A 16,265-nucleotide genomic window follows, 5' to 3' on the forward strand; every position below is an offset into this window, starting at 1 on the left:
TTCAACAATAAAGTAAAAGGTTAATTGCTCAAAGGAAGAGATTGAAAAGAAGCTATATTGTCCCGGGAAACTACTGTCCTATAGTACTGCTGTGGATTATAGTGGATCAACTCCAAGCCCTTTGTGTTTGTGTATATAATGTCACCATCTGAATACACACTGCTGTTAGCCATAGGTGAAAGGGCACGGTATTTCAGATTTTTAGAACCATAATTGTCAATAATTAACCTGAGGGGGCTAACATGAAGTGATCCTGTTGGTTAAAGATTTAGAGTTGGAGTTCCCAGTGATAAGAAACGGTTTTCTTTTCTTTCTTTCTTTCTTTTTTTTTTTTTAAGAGCGAGGGAGAGAGAGATCTCCATCACAAGAGGTGGGGGAGGGGCAGAGAGAGCCAGATGTGGGACAGGATCCCAGGACTCCAAGATCACGACCTGAGCTGAAGGCAGACGCTTAACCGACTAAGCCACCCAGGTGCCCAAGAAACAGTTTTCTACCTTCCAGGTACCACCTGTCTTTATTGACTATATACACCACTTGATACAAAATTCTTTAAGGATTTTTTAGGAATGTAACTTGGTTTTGTTTGTCTTTTGTTTGGTTTCAAGTTTTATTTAAATTCTAGGTAGTTAGCATATAGTGTAATATAGGTTTCAGGAGTAGAATTCAGTGATTCATCACTTACATATAACACCCGGTGCTCATCATAACAAGTGTCCTTAATAGTAGTCACCCATTTAGCCCATCCCCCACCCACCTCCCTCCATGAACCCTCAGTTTGTTCACTATAGTTAAGAGTCTCTTATGGTTTGCTCCCTCTCTTTTCTTTTACTCCTTCCCCTACGTTCATCTGTTTTGTTTCTTAAATTCCACATATGAGTGAAATCATATGGTATTTGTTTTTCTCTATTTCACTTAGCATAATACACTCTAGCTCTATCCATGTCATTGCAAATGGCAAGATTTCATTCTTTTTGATGGCTGAGTAATATTCTTTATCCATTCATCAATCAATGGACATTTGGGCTCTTTCCATAATTTGGCTATTGTCCATAATGCTGCTATAAATATCAGGAATGTAATTTGAATAATTTTATACTTGTTAGTATATGATCAATTGAAATTAATATTTTTATAAAATGAGTTAGGAACATTGAAACTCAAATGAAGTGTTTCATTCTTGTTATTATTTTAATTAGTTATATTTAAATTTTCTTTAAAAATTGGGAGCCCCTGTCTTCTTACAAAATTAACATTCTATGACAGTCCATAGCAGCCTTCATCAAAGAGATTCCATGGAAAAATACAGGCTGAATGACTGAGTGAAAGATTTAATAGGGCCCAGACAAGGTCAAGTGAAAAAAAAAAATCATTATAATCTTCACAAGAAGAAGCCATATAGGAATAAAGAAAGGAGATCGACTAGCCAAAAAAAAAAAAGGAAGGGGGATAGTAAAAGTACAGTGAGAGTACAATGAATAAATAATTTGTGGTGTATTCATATATTCATATAATGGCCAACTATCCAGCAATGAAAACTAATAAACTATAGCTGAAGCTATGAACATAAATGCATCTCAAAAGGATAAGTTCGAGTCATAAAAGCAAGTCACAACATGATACATATGGCGTGACTACCTATAGTAACTTTAAAAACATGCAAAATGAGGGGTGGTGGGTGGCCGAGTCAGTTAAGCGTCTGACTCTTGATCTCAGCTCAGGTTTTGATCTCAGGGTTGTGAGTTCAAGCCCTGCATTGGGCTCCATGCTGGGCAAGGAGCCTACTTAAACAAACAAACAAACACCATGCAGAATGAAACCATGTCAGTTATGGCACATGTATATATGATGGAATTAAAAACAAGGAGCAATAAACAGAATTCAGAAGAGTGAATACCTTTGGGGCAAGGAAGAGAAAGAAAAAGAGAAGGCACATGGCATGGTGGGGTGCTTCCAGAATATTGGTTATGTTCCATTTCTTATGTGGGAAGGTGGATTCTGGACAATGGAATTGAGGTAGGAAAGGATGAGATGAGAAGAAATGAGATGGAGACTGTCTTCATTTGAAAACCTTTCTGTATAGTCTGAGTTATTGCTATATGCTGTATCTCAAAAAAAATTTTTTTTAATTTGAGAAACTGATTTTGAAAAGAACAGGTGAAAAACAAAGACAAAAAAACAACCGAGCTACTGTTAAAAGGGATTGCAGGGAAGAAAAATTTGCCACCCCAAAATGTGTTTCTTTAGCATGTGGATTTTAGGCTAATTATTTTTAAGAAACAAAAAGCTCAAAAGGCCTGGATTGTAAAAGTGAACAAGTTGTAAGAAAACCTAAACTCATGTCACTTATATTTTCTTTTTTATACTTCCACAAGAGTAATATAGGATACAAATCTATCTCTAAATACGTTTCAGTTCTTTTATTTATTTTTTTAAAGATTTAGAAAGAGAGAGCGCGCGCATGCGCACAAGTGGGGGAGGGGCAGGGGGAGAGAGAAAGAAGTAGACTCCCTGCTGAGCATGGAGCCCAATGTGGGGCTCAATCCCACAACACTGAGATCATGACCTGAGCCAAAATCAAGAGTTGGACGCTTAAGCTTAAGCGACTTAGCCACCCAGGGGGCCCAATAAGTTTCAGTTCTTTTATGATAAAAAATCTACCTAAGTTTTAAAGAGCACTTTCAATAAGTATAAAATAAAAATTCTGAGTGATGAGAAAGGAGTGTTTTGTAATTTTTTGGTGGCTTTTCCCCTTATTATTTTATCTGAGATTTGATGAAATCTAGTATGTCTTGCTCACAGTTACCTCTAAAGTACCTACTGACTTTTTTAAAAGAAAAAAATGCATTTTAAAGTGATCAAATATAAACACACACACACACACACACACACACACACACACACCTGAAACATTATTTACCCTACCATGTGGGATGCTTCTGAAGTTTTCTGTTCAATGTTCTTTCATTTTAAAAAAATTTTTCGTTACAACTTAGTAAACAGATCATACAAATTGCTGGAACACAAACATGTGCTACCAGTGCTAATGAACAATTTAAGGGAACTTGATAATCTTCCTTCTTAGAGTTAGCCCACCAGGCATTGCATGCCCTCAGTGTGCATGTAAATCACCTTCCTTCCCAAGCTCAATAGCTGAGGGAAATTACTCGCAACCATGTAACAGGACCACATGCCTATAGTGTACATTTTACATAAAGTCATCTTTAGGTATATTATTTCATTTACACTTCATAAATAATTTGTGAATATAGGCAAGGAAAATACCAGATTCACTTTACAGCCGATGAAGTTAAATTTCAGAAATTTTCACCTTTTCCAGTTATCGCAAATCCAGTAAGAAGTAAGAATAAAAACATGAACTTTTAGGCTGGGGGCTCTTTTCCCTAAATCACATAGCCTCTGAGAGTATAATCGGAACTCAAATGTGTAATTTCACCACTTCATCTTCACTTTCTTACTGTGGACTCAAGATTTGTTATAGAATACAATGAAGCATCCGATCCCAGACTTGTCGTGCCGGGTTTCTACCAGTAAAAACATAGGGCTGCAGGGGCGCCTGGGTGGCACAGTGGTTGAGCGTCTGCCTTCGGCTCAGGGCGTGATTCTGGCGTTATGGGATCGAGCCCCACATCGGGCTCCTCCGCTATGAGCCTGCTTCTTCCTCTCCCACTCCCTCTGCTTATGGTCCCTCTCTCGCTGGCTGTCTCTCTCTCTCTGTCAAATAAAATCTTAAAAAAAAAAAAACATATGGCTGCAGAATGTGTTTTTTAGGAAAGCAGTGTTTCCTTGCTTCTAGTTTAAGGGAGCACGAGTATGAAAGACGCTATGGGCAAAGAAAATAGAAGGAAAGTCAGATGAAAGGATATAAAATGGAATGTATTGATGGGTTTTAGTGCTTTTAAGCTTTCCTTTTGTAGGAAGGTTCAATGGAGAATTTAATGTGGATGAACCTTGAAGCTTTTTAAGAGGACATCCAAACTCAAATTTTGAATATGTAATGATGGTGAACCATGGTCTTCAAAAACTTGGTATTTACTGCTCTCCTAAAGCGTTATTTTAAGTGGTATTTATGGCACAATGCAAATTGATTTGTTTTTGTCTATTTATTAATGGCCTTTGGATGTCTTTAAATGAAGTCCATGCTAGAATCCATTGATAGTGTGTGTTCTGCAAAATTGCGGGAGAATCTAAGACCCTAGGCGACCTCAGAAGCCTTGCCCCACCCATACCAATGCTCTCCACAACCAGGTACTTTCCGCAGGGGTAACTTCCCGACTTTTTGTTACACTTTTGTTGTTGTTGTTGTTGTTGTTGTTGTTGTTGTTGTTGTTGTCATATTTCTTATAAATTCCACTGTGTTTCTTTTTCATCATCTCCTACAATGTTTTTCTCCCACATTATTTTATCTTTCACTACATAGTTTGTCAAACATATGTGACATAGTACCATCCACACACACTGCAAGGAGTGCCCCCTGCCAGGGACCCCATGCTTTAGCGGGCCCACGTCTCTGTGGTGCAGGATACAGTGCTCAACATTCCCCCAGAACCATGGCGACCCTAAAGATCTACCGTGGTGACTAACCCTCTTCCTGCCCCGGATTTCTCCGCTGTGGCCCCCGGTCCCGGAAACCAGACTCCTTACTGTGTTTGACCCCTGGAAGGCCTGTGTAATGTACTTCTGCTGACATCAGAGGCAGAAACTATTCAGGGACTGTAGGGGAGATCTGAGTGGCAGCAATGCTTGGATAAGAGAAAAGACAGATTAATAAATTTATCTAGTCGTTTTTGAGAGTATGAAAGCATCACTGCTCTCCTTACTAAGTACCCTTTCCCAGTAGAATCAAGTAACTATTTTCTTACTTCTCTTTGGGCTCCAATGTGTGGTTCCAGGGGTTCTCATGAATTAGTGCGGCATTAGCAATAGTAACACATGAGACTGAGGAATATTTTACAATATAATACAAAGCTTATAATGCCTACATTTATTTATGTACATAGGTCTAGGTGAAACATGTTGAAGCCTGACACTAATTCTTTACTTTGACTAGATGGACATTGAACATTAGAATGACAATTTTTGATATGAAATATTTTAAAAGATTTAATTAAAATAAAAAATGAAACAACAATTTTGGCTTTATTTTAAAATTCTGATTTGAATTTTTAATTTTCATTCTTGTGATTTGTATATTGACTTTTAAACTTTAATAAATCATTTAAAATACTTCGATAAATGGCTTACAGGTGTCTATTTATATTCTTGCCTTGGAATTCAGGGTGGGTCTGATGTGATAATCTCCCCTCTCCCCTTTAAACTAACTAAATTTCTCAGTCATCTTTAAAACATTGTCTAACACTGTATATCCAGTATATTATTTACTTAGACGTTGGTTGCAAATCCTTTCCACGTTTCAACCAAGTGTAGTTATTTTAGTATCAAGATCAAGGAAGCAAGTGGGGACAAGAAATGTAATAAAAAAGGTATGTTCTACATACACTATAAAAATATTTGAAATGTGAAAGCAAAGCCCAAAAATGTTAGATTAAATGCACAAAATAATAACATTCAGCCATTTTTACTAATTGTCCCAGAATTTCCATAAAATGTAACCTCGTCCCATATTCTTTTTTTTTTTTTTTTAAGATTTTGTTTATTTTTGTGACACAGAGACAGCCAGCGAGAGAGGGAACACAAGCAGGGGGAGTGGGAGAGGAAGAGCAGGCTCCCAGCAGAGGAGCCTGATGTGGGGCTCGATCCCAGAATGCCAGGATCACGCCCTGAGCCAAAGCCAAAGGCAGCCGCTTAAGGGCTGCGCTACCCAGGCGCCCCACCCGTATTCTTTATTCTAAAACTTCTGGGAATTATGAAGGATTCCCTATTTTTCCTCTTCTTCCAAAAAAAATGCTCAATTTAAATTAAATGCCCAGTTTGATTTAAAATTTCTAGTCTGCACATCTCTGGAAAGAAAGGCTCTTTAAGACAATTAAAACTACCTGGGCTCAAATCCATTTGAGATTGTGATACCCTGTGCAAAATTCTTAACTTTTCTGAGATTCAATTTCCCTGTCTATGCAGTAGGGATAAAATAAGACATGTTTCATAAATGTGTAGCAGACACAGAGAAGCGGCATAAGACTCAGCTGTTATTATAGCTGAGCAGAGAGGAAATCTATGCAGAACTAAATATGCCAACTTGAGTTACATATTTCAACTCTCTGAGCCCCAGTTTCCTCTGTACTGTGGTTGTTGGGAGAATCCAGATTTTATTAAGTTCTCAACACAGAGTAGGAGCTCAATAAATTGTGGTTTATTATCATCCACTACTATAAAATGGGCCAACTACCAAAGAATAGGAAGGTACTGCCTACTGCAAATGGTGATTCCTTTACCTTAAAAACCCTCATTATTTACATTTCTTTTTACCCAGAGAAACAATGCTCACTTCTTGGTTTTTCGACTTTTCTTATAAACATTGCTACCTTCACAAAAAGCAAATAATTAGGCAATACACTAGAGGTCATTCATTCATCTACTTAATGAAATGCTTTCCAGTATGCCATATAATCTTTTTCCATGTTTAAATGGTCCTAGACAACCTACTTAATGGGTGAAAAACTTAGTGAAAATTCATCTTTCAGACGTCATGGAGTTTGGCTTGGACCAGAGAGAAGCCAGGAGTGAAATAATTTCTTAGTGGGACATAAGCATTTTTTTTTTTTTTTTGGTTCCGTGGCTGGTTATGGACAGGTTTTGGCTTTAGGGTTCAATGAACTTGAATTGACCATTGCTCTTGGGGGGCATTGAGCGGAGTTCTCCTACAAAGGTATAAAACCTAATGTTGAGGGACGCCTGGGTGGCGCAGTCATTAAGCGTCTACCTTTGGCCAGGGCGTGATCCTGGCATTATGGGATAGAGCCCCATGTCAGGCTCCTCTGCTATGAGCCTGCTTCTTCCTCTCTCACTCCTGCTGATTGTGTTCCCTCGCTCTCTGGCTGTCTCTATCTCTGTCAAATAAATAAATAAAATCTTTAAAAAAAATTAAAAAAAATAAAACCTAATGTTGAGAATAAGGCTTATTCTGTCCAGGGCTGGTCTAACAGTGGTAGGGTGGAGATTTGCAAGGAGAAAGGGAGTTGAGAGTGGTAGATTGTGTTTAGGGGGGTTGGGTGCTTCCCCCAAATGGTGGAGCATACTGGCTATCACCTTAAGAGGTTTAGGGCTGCTCCTTTGGGTCACTGACTAGAGAAAGAACCTGTTTCTAGAGAACGCTTTTGTTTCTACTCTCTGTAAATCTGTCAGAGTGAGCACTGGAACAGATTTTCCTGAACTATCCCTGCCAGTCCATCCTCTGGTATGATCTATATTTCCCCCTCCAGACTAAGGCCACTCATCTTCCTGTAACTGGCATGGTGCCGAGATCAGGGCACCTCCTCCCTGATATCAACAATAGATAGCCCAGAAACCCAGCTGGAGACCTTTTCATTTAAACCCCAGTCAGTGTTTCCCGATGTAAGATAGCCGTAAGATGGCTTTTTCAATTTGATTCCATTCAGTTCCTCTTTTGCTCTAGCACTGGGCAAGTTCAGGTTTCCAGGATCATGGCTGATGCCAGCCTGGTCAGTATCTCTTTTCCGGAGTACACACTTCCGGCCTACCTTATATCCTCTACCTATCACTTACCCTGGGAGCAGTGGCAGGATTTGCCTCATTACATTCTTTTTTGCTGTTGGCTTTAAGATGCTCAGGTTGTGGTTAAAGGTATGTTTGGAGGGAGGGCTTATTCAAAACACAAATGAGCCAACCAGTGAGGGAGTGGAACAGAACTGCCCAGGGTTTAGGAAGTACCAGAGGGGAAAGCTTGCCTTTTTTCATGCCACTTCTCCCTGTGACTCAGAAATGTGGGATTTTGTCAGGCAATTCTGTGCAGTTCTTCAACACTAAGCGCTGTGTGTGTTGGGCCCTTACATTTTAGGAAAAAAAATTCTTTAGAGCAGAAACACATGTCTCCATTCCTTCTTCACCCTGTCTTAGTGAAGGGCACCACTATCTCTGACAGATAATCAGATATCCAAAACCATCCTTGATTCTTCCTTCTCGTTTATCCCTCTTTATCAATCTACCACTAAATCCTATAGATTTTCACCTTCTTTTTTTTTTTTAAGATTTTATTTATTTATTTGACAGAGATAGAGACAGCCAGCGAGAGAGGGAACACAAGCAGGGGGAGTGGGAGAGGAAGAAGCAGGCTCCCAGCTGAGGAGCCTGATGTGGGGCTCGATCCCATAACGCTGGGATCACGCCCTGAGCCGAAGGCAGACGCTTAACTGCTGTGCCACCCAGGCGCCCCAGATTTTCACCTTCTAAAATAATTTTTAATACATTAACTGATCAGTGGTTTTCAACTAAGGGTGATTTTGCCCCCAATGGATGATTGACAATGTCCATGGACATTTTTTATTATCCCAGCTGTGGAGGTTCTACTGCAGGGATGCTGCTAAACATCCTGCATGGGACTCCCACCAACCCTCCAACCCAGATCCAAATGCCAGTAGTGGTGAGCTTGAAAACCCTGCCTTGCTTGCCTTGTTAGGACCATGAAATGGGCTCCTAACAGATCTTCCTATTTCTATTTTCCCTACTCTCCTAGCCAGTTGGTAATCTTCCTGCAGCCAGAATCTTTTATAGACAGATTTGATCATGACATTTTCCTGCTTAATTATGTAATGTGTTTGCATTGGCTCTTGGGAGGAAAACCAGAATTCTCAACTTGGCCTTTACCTGACCCTTGGCTACTTCTCTAGCCTCATCTTCAGTATTTTCTTCTCATCTCCCTCTGCTTCAATCACACTACCCTTCCCAGTTCATCCAATCTGTTGTCCTGTCTTAACACCTTTACAAAAAGTGTCCTCTGCCCAGCCTACTCCCCTGACCCCTGCCAGCCCCAACAATCTCTCTTCATCCTGCTCTCAGTGAAAATGGCACATACACACAGAAATCATCTCTGACTACCCATCCAGCTAGGGGAGGACTGATATAGGAAAGATGTTGGGGTTCAGAGCTGATGGCCAAGAAAGAATCCTTGAGACATCTTTGGTGCAAAAGGTGTTTTTATCAAAGCACAGGGTCTGGACCTGTGGGCAGAAAGAGCTTCGTGAGGAGTGGCCAATTATATATTTTCAAGTCCGGAGGGGGTTAGGGATAGTGAAAGTCTCTAAAGAATTTGGAAGCAAGGTTTCCAGGACCTTGAGGGGGCTAGCTATTGTTAGGAAAAGGTCATTTATTATTGTCCAATAAAACTTTAGTCATGAGACCCTTCGGGTGTATATCAGTGGGTCATATGCTTGGGTAATGATTGCCAACACCTAACTCTGGGGGTAAAGATAAAGGAAATTTCCAAAGGAATTTTTATATATTAAAGCAGACTTACAAGATCCAGGGGTCAGGCTACGATTGCCTTTTGCCCTTAGCAAAGTACTCACATCCAGGCAGCTGAGTTCCTAGAAGAATGTCACTCTGCCTGTTTCAAGGACTTGTCAGTGGACCATAAGTAGTAAGGAAATTTGATTTTTCTGTTGCCTTTTTTCCCCACATCAAAGACCTGAACATAAACATTTACTAACAATATCATGCTCCTCTTCTTTTTAGTTCAATCTATAATTCTGTATTTGTGAAGTGAAGTGGATGTCAATCCTCCCCTTCCTGGACTCCACCAGTCTCTAAGTTCCAAGAAGGAAGAGATTTTATCTGTTTCGCTCATTATTTTGTTTCTAGTGACTAGATCAAGGCATGGGAGATACTCAGTAAATATTGGTGAACGAAAAGAAGGAGAAAAAGTGGCAAGACAAGTAAGAGAGACCTAAAGAAGAGAAGGGGAGGGAAGGGAAGAGAAGAATGTAAGGGAGGAGGGGAGAAGGAAAGGGAGAGAGGGAACAGACGGTATGAGGGGGAAGGGAAGAAACAAGATGTTGACCTTTCAGTCAGGTTATTCCTGAAGCTGTCTGCCTCCTTGAAGCAGCTGAGGGCCCATTTGAGAGTAATATAGTAATTAACGGCTTGGCGCTCTAGATGTAGGTGACGCCTGGCTTTACGTTCCACTCAACTTTGCAGCCTGAGGCAAGTTGCTTCTCTCCATTTCCCTTTGCTTATCTGTGAAATGGAGCTGATGGGTGATTTGAAGCTTAAAGGAAATAATGTCTGCGTGGCGCCTGGAACAATGTCTGGCGAGGTAAGCCCACAATATTAACCTGTGCTACTGATATTATTAATATTGTAAATATTTGCCCCGGGCTAGGCGGTCCAGCACCCACTCCGAGGGGCCCGCCCCTCGTTTCGCTCACCGCTCTCCCATTGGCTAAGGCGCGGCAGCACTTCCACCAATCCACTAGCCTCGAGACGGAGCAAGTCTACAGGACAGAACCAATGGGAGCAGGGGTTATAGTCTCCTAGATACTGTGGTACAAGCGGACGCTTTGCGGGCGGCGCGGCGGGACCTCGGAGTAACGGCTGCAGACCCGAGCCGGGCTCGGGCATTTCCTGCCCGGGACCTGGCTGAGAGAAACACGGCTCATGGCGCAAGGCCGGGAGCGCGAAGAGAACGTCTATGGCACAGCCGGCGCGTCCCTCTCCGTGAGGTGCGGGGTCCACCGCCCAGCGACTGACTTGGGTCTCCCAGAAACTTCCTTCTGACCTAATCTCCTCCCTGCTTTCTTCTTCCTCCTATTCTTTAGACCTGCGCTCCCAACTTGGACCTCTTCTTTACCCCCCAACGCTTTCCTGCAGACTTCCCTCTGTGACCTCGTTTCCCTCCCCCATCCCCCTATTCAGTGACCACATCTCCAGCTGTTTGCACAACCACCACCCCTCCCCCATTTTCTGCGACCCTACCCCTCTCTCACGTACCCACAATTGCTCTCCTCCTCTCCTCATTTCTGCCTTCTCTTTCTGGCTCAGTACTCCGTTTTCCCTGACCTTTCCTAAATTACCTACCCCCCCACCCCCAACATACACCCATTCTGCCATCCTGTCCTTGTCATCTTTGGTGACACCCCCCCCCCAAGTTAGGGCCGTCTATCCCTTCCTTCTAACTACTGTCCGCTAACTTTGGAATTATTTGCACTTTTAGTGGTCTTTGAAAAGCATAAAGAGCTGCACAGATAAAAAGGGTATTTCTTTGCTTCCACATTTTAGGGTTTCCTACAGTATCTTCCACCGGTCCCGCCTCTACTCTCCAGGCTCTGGAAGTCTCTCACCAAACTAGTGCCCTCTTTCCTTCCCCACCGTCTTTAAGCATAAATTTAGTATTTTTTAATAATAATTTTTTATTATGTTATGTTAGTCACCATATAGTACATCCCAAGTTTTTGATGTAAAGTTCCATGATTCATTACTTGGGTATAACACCCAGTGCATCATGCAATACGTTTCCTCCTTAATACCCATCACTAGCCTATCCCATTCCCCCACCCACCTCCCCTCTAAAGCCCTCAGTTTGTGTCTCAGAGATCATAGTCTCTCATGCTTCATTCCCCCTTCTGATTACCCCCCCTTTCTTTATCCCTTTCATCTCCTACCAATCTTCCTAGTTCTTATGTTCCATAGATGAGAGAAACCATATAATTGTCTTTCTCTGCTTGACTTATTTCACTTAGCATTATCTCCTCCAGTGCTGTCCATGTTGCAGCAAATGTTGTGATATCATTCTTTTTGATCACTGAGTAATATTTCATTGTATATATGGACCACATATTCTTAATCCAGTCATCTGTTGAAGGGCATCTCGGCTCTTTCCATGATTTAGCTATTGTGGACAATGCTGCTATGAACATTGGGGTGCATATGGCCCTTCTTTTCACTATGTCTGTATCTTTGGGATAAATACCCAATAGTGCAATGGCTGGATCATAGGGTAGCTCAATTTTTAACTTTTTAAGGAACCTCCACATTGTTTTCCAAAGTGGCTGTACCAACTTGCGTTCCCACCAACAATGTAAGAGGGATCCCCTTTCTCCACATCCTCTCCAACATTTGCTGTTTCTTGCCTTGTCAATTTTTGCCATTCTAACTGGCGTAAGGTGGTATCTCAATGTGGTTTTGATTTGAATTTCCCTGATGGCTAATGATTTTGAACATTTTTTCATGTGTCTGTTAGTCATTTGTATGTTTTCACTGGAAAAGCGTCTGTTCATATCTTCTGCCTATCTTTTGATTTGATAATTTGTTTCACGTGTATTGAGTTTGAGAAGTTCTTTGTAGATCTTGGATACCAGTCTTTTATTTGTAGTGTCATTTGCAAATATCTTCTCCCATTCCTTGGGCTGCCTCTTAGTTTTTTTGACTGTTTCCTTGGCTGTACAGAAGCTTTTTATCTTGATGAAGTCCCACAAGTTCATTTTTTTCTTTTGTTTCTCTTGCCTTTGGAGATGTGTCACGAAAAAAGTTGCTGTGGCTGATGTCAAAGAGGTTGCTGCCTATGTTCTCCTCTAGGATTATGATGGATTCCTGTCTCACATCGAGGTCTTTCATCCATTTGGAGTTTATCTTTGTGTATGGTGTGAGAGAGTGGTCAAGTTTCATTCTTTTGCATGTTAGCTGTCCAATTTTCCCAGCACCATTTATTGAAGAGACTGTCTTTTTTCCACTGGATGTTTTTTCCTGCTTTATCAAGGATTAGTTGCCCAAAGAGCCGAGGGTCCATTTCTGGGTTCTCTATTCTGTTCCATTGGTCTATGTGTCTGTTTTTGTGCCAGTACCATGCTGTCTTTGTGATCACAGCTTTGTAGTACAGCTCAAAATCCGGCATTGTGATGCCCCCAGGTTTGTTTTTCCTTTTCAACAATTCCTTGGCGATTCGGGGCCTTTTCTGGTTCCACACAAATTTAAGGGCTGTTTGTTCCAGTTCTTTGAAAAATGTCATTGGTATTTTGATCGGGATGGCACTGAAAGTGTAGATTGTTCTGGGTAGCGTAGACATTTTAACTATATTTATTCTTCCGATCCATGAGCATGGAATATTTTTGCATCTTTTTGTGTCTTCTTCAGTGTCTTTCAAGAGTGATTTGTAGTTTCTAGAATATAGATCCTTTTAAAACTTATTTTTAAAATCAAAACTAAAGATAATAGAATGGCCCAGGATACACTCTGTTTTCTATTAGATCAAGCTCTTTTCTCTCTGTTTTTTTTTTTTGTTTTTTTTTTTTTTTTTTTTTTTTTTTTTGACAGAGATAGAGACAGCTAGCGAGAGAGGGAACACAAGCAGGGGGAGTGGGAGAGGAAGAAGCAGGCTCACAGAGGAGGAGCCTGATGTGGGGCTCGATCCCACAACGCTGGGATCACACCCTGAGCCGAAGGCAGACGCTCAACCACCGTGCCACCCAGGCGCCCCACTCTCTCTGTTGTTTTTACTTTTTCTTTTCCAAGTGTTCAACAACCCAGAAATCCTTCTGAGACTTTCTCAGGTTTGATAAGAGGATTTGCTTCACTGAAAAAGGTCTCTGAAGAAGGCTTTTAAGACCTAAGTCTAAATTTCTATAGTGCCTGGACTCAATCTGGTCTCACAGCCAGCATATGTGTTCTTTTATGTTAGAAATTGTTTTGGGCAGAAAGGGGGTGAAAATGGAATAGATGTGTTTCAAATATTTTGATGCCTTTTTGTTTGCTTTGTTTAAAAAAAAAGTATTTGAAATGTGTTATATTGATGGTGACATATTTTTTTCTCAAAGATGGGTCCAAGGATTCCCTAAGCAGAACGTTCATTTTATCAACAACAGCACCATCTGCTATCCGTGTGGGAATTTTGTAATATTTATTAATATTGAAACCAAGAAAAAGACTGTACTCCAGTGTATGAATGGAATTGTGGGTGTCGTGGCAACTAATATTCCTTATGAAGTTGTGGCTTTTTCTGACCGGAGGCTAAGACCACTCATCTACATATACAACTTTCCTGGATTGACCAGAAGGAACAAATTAAAAGGTAAGCTACAAAGCTCTTCATTTGCCGTAACTGAAGGATTTCGTTATGTGACCAAATCTGTTCTTATAAATGAAGGGTGTTTTATGTTTATTTTTGTTTTTCATAATACTCAATTTTAAAGAAGGAATCAGGCTGAGCACAGAGAATTTCATTAAGTGGGCTACAGCCTGTGCTCGAAGTCTGTTTACCTTCAACATTGGCGTCACGTAGGAGGCCTGTTATAAATGCAGAAATGGCTCCCATCCCAGACCTAGTGGATCAGAATCTGCATTTTAACAAGATTCCCTGGGTGATTCATACATGCATTAAACTTGGGAAGCACTGGGCTAGAAGACTATTACAGCACTAAATGCAGTTTAGTGCTTTTTCAGAACACTTTTTTTCTTTTCTAAGGATTTATTGAAAATCCAAGTAAATTGATATCATACAAGTTCTAAAGTCTCTGAGCCTCAATTTCCTTAGGTGTGGGGGTAACGGTAGGATCTACTGTTAAGGCTGTAATGCTAATAAATGAAATTATATATGTGGATATATATTTGATATATCAATTATATATGTCATGTTAACACATATATAACTGATATGTCAGTGTGACACACACACATATAATATGTCAATCACTGTTACCCACCATTTATTATTATTGACTTACTCATAGATGTAGCTGACCCACAGTGGGCTGCTGCACGTGATTCCCTCCTTTAACACATCATGGATAGAAAGCTCAGGAGAGCTTGAGGCTGGTCTTAGTTATTTAGGCTTATGGGTCAAATAAGTCTTTGGGTTAAGCCAGGGAGTTTATCTATAATTTATGACATTTTATTTGTGGGGAAATTTGTCTTCTCAACATATTAAAAACAACTTTTAAGGTGTAACCTGTTCATGCATTGGTAACTGTCTATATGGACTGTAATTACTGTTCATCTTTAAAATTTCCTCTGTTTGCTTATTTGACTATAGTCCTGCCAAAGCAATTAAAAGTTAATTCAAACCAGTAGCCAACATTTATATTAAATAATGAAACTCTAAAGGCATTCGCAATAAAATGATGACTAAGTCATCAAGGATACCTGTTGTTACCACAGTTATTTAGTATCAACCTGGAATTTCTAGCCAATGCAATAAAATATAGAACAGTAAAAGTATAGCTATGGAAAAAGAGATTATGGGTAATACAATAGTTTACTAGGACTAATGAAAGAATTCTGTAAGATGCTGGCTTCAAAATACGCACACAATTAGAAGATTTAAGTACTTAGAAATGATTCAGGAAGAAATGTGAGTGACCTCAGTGACTAAACTACAATAATATCATTGATTTAAAATATTTAAGTATATACAGACATATTCCTGGATGGAAAGCCCAGTTATTATATAGTTCTTCACAGAAAATAATTCCTAAGTTTATCATGTTTTAGAGAGCAAGGAGGACTTAAATGATGTCCAAGTTCACCTAGAAGAACAAAAAGTAGAGAATAGAAATAATTGGAAGGAGAATGATGGTAAGACAGTGGGTCCTTTTAATATTATGCTACAGTGATTAAGAGTGTGGTATTGGTGCAGGGATCACCATATCAGTGGAAGAATTGAAGACTGTGGACAAGCTCAAATACATAAAAGCTGAGTATACTTTCCCCTCCTCCCCAAAATAGATAATATAGATTATATAACAATTTAACAATGATGTTAAGAAAACTATTTGAGGGGAGCCTGGCTGGCTCAGTTGGTGGAACATCCGACTCTTAATCTCGGGGTCATGAGTTTGATTCCTCCCTTGGGTGTAGAGATTACTTAAATAAATAAATAAACCTTAAAAAAAAACCAATTTGAACAAAAGTATCAACTTGGATATTCATGTTATACTGTACATCAAAACATGTATCAGACAAAAATAAGAGTTCAATATAAACAGCAAACCCATTTGAAAAGTAGAAAGTTTGGTAGAGTATTGAAATTATTTCAGGATGGGTAAGAACTTTTCACAGAAAGGAAAAAATTAAAAATAGAAAAAAATTGGCATAATTTGATTACATACAAATTTAAAAATTAAGAACATCAAAAATACCATGAAAAATTAGGGGCGCCTGGGTGGCACAGCGGTTAAGCCTCTGCCTTCGGCTCAGGGCGTGATCCCGGCGTTATGGGATCGAGCCCCACATCAGGCTCCTCCGCTATGAGCCTGCTTCTTCCTCTCCCACTCCCCCTGCTTGTGTTCCCTCTCTCGCTGGCTGTCTCTATCTCTGTCGAATAAATAAATAAAATCTTTAAAAAA

The 16,265-nt window shown here is 40.1% G+C and overlaps 1 protein-coding gene across 1 annotated transcript in view; it reads left to right on the forward strand.

Moving 5' to 3' along the window:
• The first annotated feature begins 10,455 nt into the window (after positions 1-10,455).
• Positions 10,456-16,265, forward strand: part of CFAP43 (cilia and flagella associated protein 43) — a 104,655-nt gene continuing 98,845 nt past the window's right edge. The window contains exons 1-2 of the mRNA XM_026494056.4: positions 10,456-10,652; positions 13,740-13,993. Coding sequence (XP_026349841.3) covers positions 10,588-10,652; positions 13,740-13,993 — 319 coding nt within the window. The 5' untranslated portion in view covers positions 10,456-10,587. The remainder of the gene's footprint in view (positions 10,653-13,739; positions 13,994-16,265) is intronic.

This window comes from Ursus arctos, unplaced genomic scaffold, assembly GCF_023065955.2.
Source record: "Ursus arctos isolate Adak ecotype North America unplaced genomic scaffold, UrsArc2.0 scaffold_7, whole genome shotgun sequence".
Classification (NCBI taxonomy): Eukaryota; Metazoa; Chordata; class Mammalia; order Carnivora; family Ursidae; genus Ursus; species Ursus arctos.